The sequence below is a fragment of the Octopus bimaculoides genome, chromosome 24 (assembly GCF_001194135.2).
Source record: "Octopus bimaculoides isolate UCB-OBI-ISO-001 chromosome 24, ASM119413v2, whole genome shotgun sequence".
NCBI classification, from domain to species: Eukaryota; Metazoa; Mollusca; class Cephalopoda; order Octopoda; family Octopodidae; genus Octopus; species Octopus bimaculoides.
This window is the reverse complement of record NC_069004.1, coordinates 3,418,499-3,428,373: the sequence shown is the minus strand read 5'-3', so window position 1 is coordinate 3,428,373 and position 9,875 is coordinate 3,418,499. Positions and strand designations below refer to the sequence as shown.

Sequence of the window (9,875 nt, the reverse complement as noted above, 5' to 3'; positions counted from 1 at the left end):
ACTTATTTTATTATAAATGCAAAACAACACCACGGTGGAATCAACATAAGCTTAAATAATGAACCGCGATAGGTGAACCGCGATAGACGAACTGCAAAATGGCGAGGATTATTGTATATACTTACAAATGCATACATACATACATACATACATACATACATACAGACAGACAGACAGACAGACAGATAGACACAGAATGGTTTCTTCTAACCAAATTCACTCACAAGGCATCGGTTGGCGTGAGACGAAACTAGAAAATACTTGCCCAAGATTCCGTGCAGCTGGACTAAGACCGAAACTTCGCCGTTAGAAAAGGAATCTCTTGACCACACAATCGATGCCAATTTTTTTTTTTTCATTCATTTATTTATTTGTATATTTATTTATTTATTTTGTCCGTTCCAGATCCAGAAGTATTACGTTGAAGACCTCCTGACTGAACTGAAAAGACTTTCCCAGATTCGAGCTTTGAGACGTACGCAGAAGACCAAATACCTAACACAGATTGGTCACTATTCCTATTCATTGTTACTCATGGAAAATCGGATCTCCATGCAGGAAAACCAAACTGGTTTATCCATAGAATCTATTCCTGAAGTTTGCTCTCATTGTCAACAGTATATGACAATCGGTCAGTGTTCGAAACCAGCGTACCTCAAGCTGGTTTGCTGTTTGTCGAATGGAGTCAGTTAATAGGAAATGTGGAGTTGTTGTTTTTTTTTTTGTTATGTTTAACCCTTCAGCGTTTATACAGGCCACATCTGGTCCAAATATTCTACCCGTTTTATTATGATCAAGCCGTTCAGATCAGACCTCTCATACCCACCCTCCAATGTCATTCTAAAAATTAAACAAATTTCATCGTCGAAATATCAAAGCTACGAGATAATGCATGATTAATTCAAACCAATTTGAATAAATAAGCATTACAATTGACAGAGTAATCTGAATGCCAAAGGTTTAACCACCAACTCCTCCCCAATTTAGCAGACCCTGATTGAGCAGACCTCTGATCGAAAGCAATCCATCTGTGACCATCGTGTTTGACTGTGGTGGTCCTTCGTTTTTTTAATACGATTGGGTAGGACTTGAAAGAAAAGTTATATGATTGTATGTGTGTTTATTTATTTATGTATAAATGTATGTACAGTATCTACGTACGTGAAGGACGTATGCATGCATATCTGTATACGTATGCATGTATGTATGTATGGATGGATGGACAGATGGTTGTATGTATGTATGTATGTATGTATATTTAAGCATGTATATATACACGTATGCGATTTTATTTTGCGTTTATTTATTCATAAATGTGTATTATATATGTACTTTAAATATGTAAAGGTGCAAACTTTTTAACACAACGAATATTTTGCCAATGCACATACACCCAAACATATACACGCATACACACACGCACACACATACACATACACACTTACGTACGTGCGTGTGTGTGTCTGTGTGCGTGTGTAGAATATATATGCATGTGAAGTATTTATATGATGAAAGTTCTGGGGAAAGTTAAATTGTGATAAATTGTCGTCATATCCCAGAGCAAACTCTGTCTGTACAGAAACTAGTATTTAAGGAAGAGCGTTTTATGAACGAACCCCTTGAAAATATTTAATGAGAAGGGGTTGATTTAAGTTGAATTTTTTACCCAACAAGGTCCTAGGTTGTTTAACCGAACCAACAATAATAACACAAAAATGTTTTAATCAAAGATCTCGAAATCAATAAAATGTCATGAAATGTTTTGTTTTAATTCTTGGTTCTGTTTTTCTTATCTTTTATCTTCTACCGGTTTCAGCACTAATTACAGCTCTTCTTAACCTTATAACTGAATCAAATCTAACACCCACGTTGCTCGGATAAGGGCGTAGGCTCTGCCCTTGGAGAGAGAAAATAAAACAAAACACATCTACAACACATATATACGAATTAATTCAAATCTATTTATCTAATTACCTTATCCTTATAATCCAACATAACTACACATGCCAGGGGCCTGTCAACTGGGGAACTAAGTCCACACTGGATGCCCTGGCTTCTTTCAGTTTCCGTCTACCAAATCCACTCACAAGTCATTGGTCGCCCCGGGGCTATAATAGAAGACACTTGCCCGAGGTGACACGCAGTGAGACTGAACCCGGGACTATGTGATTGGGAAACAAGCTTCTTACCACACACCCGCGCCTAAAAGTCTGATGCTCTACCGACTGAGCTATGAGGACGGTTAATTTAGAGTAAATTTTGGCCAGCCTTCTACTTAGAGAGCAAGGTCGTGAAAGAAGGCATCATCCCCTTTAAAATGCAGGATATTCAACATGGAAAAAAAATGACATACATTCGTGTACCATAATTTCTGGACTATGAACCGTATTGCCTATAGACCCGCAACCCCGAAAACTACAGTTTAATCCAGGCAATGTCCTGGGATACAATAAATGCACATGAAAATATGAGGAATCAGTTGATTAATTGGTTACGAAACAAATGAGAAACGAAAAATACCGACAGTATATGCAAGAGCATAACTTAGCGCTTTGACAAAAGTTACCGATAGAATAAGTACTGGGCTTATGAAAAATAAGTAACGTGGTCGATTTGTTCGACTAAACCGTCAATGCGGTGCCCCAGCATGGCCGCAGTCCAATGACTAAAGTAAGATAAAGGATGACTAAAGTTATCTCCCCTTAACTGGAAGTATCAATTCTTTTCCACTTCGTCCATCTCTGCTACATCTCTCTCTCTCTCTCTCTCTCTCTATCTATCTATCTATCTACCGGCGTTTTTCTCCCTCAATTCAGTATATCTCTACCTTACCTGAATCTCTCTCTCTCTCTCTCTCTAATAGCGGTGATGGTGGTTCGTGGAGGCGTTGAATCTCTATCACTTTCTCTCTTTCTTTCTCTCTCTCTATCTTTCGCTCTTCTAGCTTTCTCTCTCTCTCTCTCTCCCTCTTCCCCTCTCTCTTTTTCTTATCTTCCCTTCTTTCTGCCTCCATGTTTCAATCTTAATTCTCTTCCGCGTCATTTTCTCTCTCTCTCTCTCTCTTCGTCTTTCTGTATTTATCCCCCTCTACTTATTCCTCGTCTCTCTCCTCCTCCTCCTCTCTCTCTCTGCGTCTTAATGTCTTCCTCTGCATATCTTTCTATCTCTCTTTTGTTTTCTCTTTTTCCTCGTTCTATCTTCTCTTCACCCCCACCTCTCTCTCTCTCTGTCCCTCTCTCTCTCTGTCCCCCTCTCTCTCTCTCTGTCCCTCTCTCTCTCTGTCCCCCTCTCTCTCTCTCTCTTACGTCCAGACGCGCGCGCTCCTGCATTCACACACACTTTCCTTTTGCTGTCTATCTCCCCCCTCTCCTCTCGTTCACTTTTATCTATCTATCTTTTATCATCCCTCCCTCCCTGTCTCAGTTACTATGTATTCTCACCCTCTGCCCTACTCACTTCTTATGTATTTATCTCTTACTTCCTCTCTTTATCCATCTGTACATCTTCCTCATTTCTCACTTCCTCCCTCTATATCATTATATCTTTCTCTTACCCTCTCTATCTCTTTCTCTCTGTCTCTCTATTTATCTCCCTTCCTGACTCTCCTGTTGTCATTCTCTTTCGCTTTCCTCCTCTCCCCCTCTCTCTGTATCTCCCTACCTGTCTATCATCATATTCCTCAACTCTCTACCTCTCTTCTTTCACTCTCTCCAACTCTATTTCTCTCCCTCCCTATCTATCATTATATTTCTCTCTCTCTCCCCACATTCTATTAATCTCTCTAGTCTCTCTCTCTCTCTCTCACACACACACACACGCATACACATACATACACACACGCAAGCACCCCGCATACCCAGCCATTTAGCTACTACACTATCGCCGTAGTCGTCGTCATCATAATACTATAACACAACCCACACTTACACTATTACAAACACCACAAGGCGGCGAAGCTGGCAGGAACGGTATTTCGTCCGTCTTTACATCCCGAGTTCAAATTCCGCCGAGGTCGACATTGCCTTTCATCCTTTCGATGTCGATGAATTAGGTACCCGTTGCGTATTGAGGTCGATCTAACCGACTGGTCCCACTCCCCCAAAATTTCAGGCCTTGGTGCCTGGAGTAGAAAAGAATATTACACACACACCATCGCTATACATCTACTACTACAACTACTACTATTATTATTACTACTACTACAGCTAGTTATAGTAGGAGTAGTAGTAGTTGTGGTCGTCGTCGCTGTTATCGTCATCATCATAGTCGTAACCCACACCACCATATTACCAACAACACCACTACGAACCACCACCACCACCATCGCTACTTCAACTACTACCACTACTACCGCTAGTAATCGTCGTCATCACAGCCGTAGCCCACTCTATAATATTACTACTACCAACACCACTACAAAAATCACCACCACCACCACCACCAATATCACCATCATCATCTCTACTACAACTACTATTAACACTACTACAGCTAGTAATAGTGGTAGTCGTGGTCGTCATCACAGCCGTAATATTACTACTACGACTACCAACATCACTGCAAAATCACCACCACCACTGATATCACCATCCCCATCTCTACTACAACTACTACTACTAACACTACTACAGCTAGGAATAGCGGTAGCCATCGTCATAGTCGTAGTCATGGTCGTCGTTGTCGTCGTGGTGACGGTCGTCATCGCAGTCGTACCTCAGTCCCACAGTGTCTGTCTGTTATAAAACTACAGACTACCCACAATCCCTCATTCCTACATTGTGTCTTTAGAGAAGATTGACAAGGCGCCATTAATGCTCCTGTATTCTACACAAAAAACACAACAAATATCTCGCTTCGTCTCGCCTGCTTTTAGTTTCCAACCCAAAAATACTGTAAGCATTTCGTTTTAAGTACTATCATTACCATTGTTACGATCTATCTTAAAAAAATATAATCCAAAATATTCTGAATGTCATTTGGATTCAGGTTTTTCTTTTGGTGATTCCATTAATGTGTGCGTGTGTGTGTCTGTCTGTAGAAAATATTTCATAATATCTTTTTCGAATGTATATTCTTTTTCATCGTCATTCCTTAACATTTACCTCCGTCTGTCTGTATGTATGTATGATTAAATACTTTGTTGTTTCTTGTATATTTGATTTCTAGCCAAGGTGGGGGGTTAGTTTTAAATGCTTGGTAGATTATAAGAGTCGTTTGATCGGTATGTTGGCACCTCTTAATCATATCGATCTGATAAAGTACCGTACCATTGAGGTTTGAAATAACCGTATACATACATACATATATATATATATATATATATATATGTGTGTGTGTGTGTATATGTATATGTATGATGATGAGGAAATTCTTTGTTGTTTCTTGTATGATATATATATATTAGTAGCGTATTCGAAATACTACAATACTACAAGGGTAGCTTGATCGGAATGTTTTACCCTTTTTTTATATCGATCAGATAAGGGCGAAATAAAAAATTAAAAAGTTATGAGGTACTTCAACCAGAATTCCGCTCTGATTAGGTACCATTTGAGGTTTTGAAGTAAAACGAAGTGAAATAACTTTTTTTCTGGGGGACACTGAAACTTGAAATAATATAAAAAGCTATAGATAACATCTTGTAAAATTTTAGGTTAAGAAACCCCCCCCCCAAAAAAGCCCCTTTGACTAGAAAAAGTTGGAGGCTGTCATGGGACACACGTCGTTAAAATAGAAGTATTTTATTAGGAAGGTTTTAATATCATAAAATCCACCGTGGCCTCTTTGCTCGAATGTGGGTGTCTGTTAAAAACCCTGTCACCGGTGGTTTGTCCGTTCGAAATCAATATCAACCCTGTTGAGAATCGATCGTTCACCTCGCCCCTTCACTTCTCTTGCAATCGTTTCCGGTTGTGGGTGTAGTGTCGATCGTATTAGCAAAGTATCGGGTAGACGCGTACCAGTGAAATATCGAGCGTTGATGTAATCGATCGTATGCACCTCAATAGTGTTCCACCCGACTTTAAAATTAAGAAGGAAAAAACATTAATGAATTTGTTGTGCTTATAGAATTATATATATATATTCTTAAGGCAGTTCGAATCCTGGTCAGATATCGATTTTTGCCCTCTTTCATCATTTCCGAGATTCGATAGAATAGAATGTACCAGTGAAATACTTGGGAATCGTTTATATTTGGGTTTTCTTTTCCTTCGCTTCCAAAAGGAAAAGGAAAGTAACAAGAATATGTCTTTAGACCTGTAACCATGTTATGAAAAAATGTTTTTTTATGAAAGCGGTTCAAACCCCGGTCAAAGATCTGCTTCTCGTCATTTCCAAGGGGTTTCGATTAGAATAAAAAAATATCAGCCATTTGATGGGTTTTTAGATATAACCGAGTGTCTTCCTATCCTTTGCCTTCCAAAACACACACACACATATATATGTATATGTAGATAGATGTATATGTGACCCTGGTCATTTAAATATAGGTCAAAGATCAATCTTTCGCTTCATCATTTCCAAGGGGTTTCAACAAGAATAAAATAAATACCAGTCATTTACTGGGGTTTTTAGATATAACCGAGTACCTTCCTATCCTTCCCCTTCCAATACACACACAAACATATATGTAGATTGATAGATGTATATGTGGCCCTGGTCATTTCAAACTGAGGTCAAAGATCAATCTTTTACCTCATCATTTCTGAGGGTTGATAGTTTTGGTAGAATAAAAATAAACAAGTACCTTACACTTCGCCTTTTCCCTCTGAAGGTAGTCAAAATAAATTTATGGCCCTGTACCTATCCTTAATTTTTTTTTTTTTAATGCACTTCAAATCCTAGTCAAAGATAAATTTTACCCACTCTCTGTTCGGGGAGGGTTTTGATAAAAAAATACCAATTATATACTGTGGGTTAGATATAACTGAGTACCTTCCTACTCTCCCCACCGCAATGCCACAAAAATAAATTTGTGGTCCTGGACCTGTCTTTTTTCAGTGATTGGATTGCTGGGGCACCACCCTGAAGGGTCTAGTCGAACAACTTGGCCCTAGTATGTATTTGTTTCTAAGTCTGGTACTTATTGGAATATTTTTACCAAACTTACAGGGATGTAAACAAACCAGCACCAGTTATCAAGCTGTGACAGTGGAGAAACACAGGCATAAAGATGTGTGTGTGTGTGTATAAACAGGCTTCTTTCAGTTTCCATCTACCAAATTCACTCACCAGGCTTTCATTGACCTGGGGCTATAGTAGAAGACACTTGTCCTAGGTTCCAAACAGTGGGACTGAACCTGAGACCTTGTGGTTGGGAAGCAAACTTCTTACCACACAGCCATGCCTTTTCTCAATCCCAAAGATCAATTTATGAGAGTAGTGTCGGCTGATAACTTTTAAAATACCAGTCATATGGTAGGGGCTGCATATAACTACCTTTCTAATTTTCCCGTTCCCCCAAAAATAAATTTGTGGTCTTGTGTTAATTTTCTTAAGGCATTTCAAATCCTTGTCAAAGATTGATTCTCACTTCCTCATCATGTTGGTGGTGGATAGGGGTCAATAAAGTTAAAATACCAGACGTATATTAGGGGTCAGATGTCACTAAGTACCTTCCTACTCTTTCCCTTCCCAAAAACAAATTTGTGGCCCTTTTAAGAAGAAAATACTTTCTTAAGACAGTTCAAATTCTAAAGATCAATTTTTTTCCTTGTTCCCAATAAGGGAGTTCAATAAAAATCAGACAAATATTTGGGATCACATATTACTGAGTGCCTTTCTAGTCCTTTTCTTCCAAAAATTTTTTTTTTTTAATGTAGTAAGAATAAACTTGATCGAAGATATATTTTCCTGAACCAGTTCCAATCCCTGACATATAGATTTCATCATTTATTAAAAAGGTGTTTGGTACTCTCTTGGGGGTTGGCTCAAAACATTTGTTGGCCATGTGGTTTATGTTACAAATATCATCATCGTCATTCCATTATGTTTTGAGTTCAAATCCAGCTGAGGTCAGTTTGATTGTTGATTCTTCAGGGACTCCTTTTTTTTTCTTTTTTTTTTTGGACACCTCCCTGAAGAATTTTTAATTGAATGTATTCACCCCAGTACCTATTTTTTTCTTTTTAAAGCCTGGTGCTTATTCTATCATGGATCTCCAATTTACTATTTTGTTGCATGGACCCCCAGAAATCTTATATGGATCCTGGTTGAGAAACCACTGCTCTCTAGACCAATGAACCTTCGCCTTTCACCTGTCCACCAGATAAAAATTAATACCAGTTCTAGTGAGAATAATTATTATTCGCAATTTAGGCAGGGGGCTAGTAATTTTGAAGGGAAAGGGGTTAGTCTGTTCCCTCATCCCTAGTATTTGACTGGTACTTTATTTCGTCGACCCCGTAAGTATGAAAGGTAAAGCTGAGTAGGGGGCTGAGTTTCAACTCGGAATTTGAAGTGCTTCTACAAATCCCGCAATGCCTTTTCTCTGGTGCTCTAACGATTCTAATTAGCTCCTGATCATCATTTAACGTCCCTTACTCCAAGCTGGTATGGGTCAGGAAACCAGAAGACTACACCACATTTTGTCTGCGCTTCGATGTGGTGGCTTCTTCTAGACCTGAAATTTTAGACTAGGGCATTTGTTGATGCCATCGACCTCAGCCTTTGTCTGCTTGACTGGTATTTGAATTTTATCAAGTCTGGAAGGATGAAAGCCTGTATTAGCAAAATCGTTAGCATGCTGGATGAAATGCTTAACAGTATTTCGCCTGCTGCTACATTCTGAGTTCAAATTCTACCAGGGTTGACTTTGCCATTTATCCTTTTGGGGTCGATAAAATAAGTACCAGTTGAACACTGGGGTCGATGTAATCAACTACTCCCCTCCCCCCAAAATGCTATCCTTGTGGCAAAATTTGAAACCATTATTATTATTAATGAGGATGCATGGCCAGGTGATTAGAGTGTTGCACTCACAATCACAAGATTGTGATTTCAATTCCCAGACCAGGTTGTGTTCTTGAGCAGAACACTTCATCTCACATTGCTGGCAGAATCGTTAGCACGCCGGGCGAAATGCTTAGCAGTATTTCTTTTGCCGTTACGTTCGGAGTTCAAATTCTGCCGAGGTAGACTTTGCCTTTCATCCTTTCAGGGTTGATTAAATAAGTACCAGTTACGCACTGGGAGTCAATGCAATCGACTTAATCCCTTTGTCTGTCCTTGTTTGTCCCCTCTATGCTTAGCCCCTTGTGGTGGGCAATAAAGAAATAACTCCATCTCACATTGCTCTGCTATCCACTTGGGCATCTGACGTGTGGTATACCAGGCACCTGTTCGGGCAGCATCAATTTGATGGAGAGAGTGAACTAATGTACGGCCCATACATTTGATCCCTATAAGCACATCATTTGTGCAGGTCGTCCAGCTAAAGCTGAACACTCCTACGTTACCCTCACCAGGAGAGTCCTTCCTTTTTATTGTCTTAATTAAGTACCTGTAGTCTTCCTTCTGCAGCTGATCTCTCCTATGTCTGATGATCAAGTTTTGCAAGCAAGGAAGGGGTTGCAGGGTGTTGTCTTTCTTTGGCATTTTACTTCAAGGGCTGGAATGTTTTCTTCGTCAACCTGTTTGACTCTTTTTGCTCACCGAGGTTTTTTCCATGCTGTTCTTTCTTCTGCTAACTTTTCTCAAGTCTTTGCATCGGTGTGGGGGGACTTGGTCTGGCTGCTCTTACATGTATCCTTAAATCTCAGTTTTGGTCGTCCTCTGGATCCTCTACCCGGAGCCAACTCGCCGTATAACAGCGATTTGGAAATTCTGTTGTCATTCATCTGCCTCACATTATATATATATATATATATATATAT

The 9,875-nt window shown here is 39.4% G+C and overlaps 2 protein-coding genes across 5 annotated transcripts in view; both read left to right on the top strand.

Moving 5' to 3' along the window:
- LOC106868773 (kinesin light chain) overlaps nt 1-1,771 on the top strand; it is a 4,852-nt gene extending 3,081 nt beyond the window's left edge. Inside the window, exon 5 of the mRNA XM_014914191.2 lies at nt 406-1,771. Within this exon, the coding sequence (XP_014769677.1) occupies nt 406-693 (288 nt within the window). The 3' untranslated portion in view covers nt 694-1,771. The remainder of the gene's footprint in view (nt 1-405) is intronic.
- A 2,808-nt stretch (nt 1,772-4,579) lies between these two features.
- Nucleotides 4,580-9,875, top strand: part of LOC106868768 (serine/threonine-protein kinase prpf4B) — a 45,907-nt gene continuing 40,611 nt past the window's right edge. For 2 of the 4 annotated variants that reach the window (XM_052976239.1, XM_052976238.1), the window contains exon 1: nt 4,758-4,892. Coding sequence is in view for 2 of the 4 variants with exons in the window: in XM_014914185.2 (XP_014769671.2) it covers nt 4,812-4,892 (81 nt within the window). In the remaining 2 variants the exon portion in view is untranslated. Of the gene's footprint in view, nt 4,893-9,875 lie in introns of all 4 variants that reach the window. The other 2 variants (XM_014914185.2, XM_052976237.1) reach the window with 2 other exon arrangements.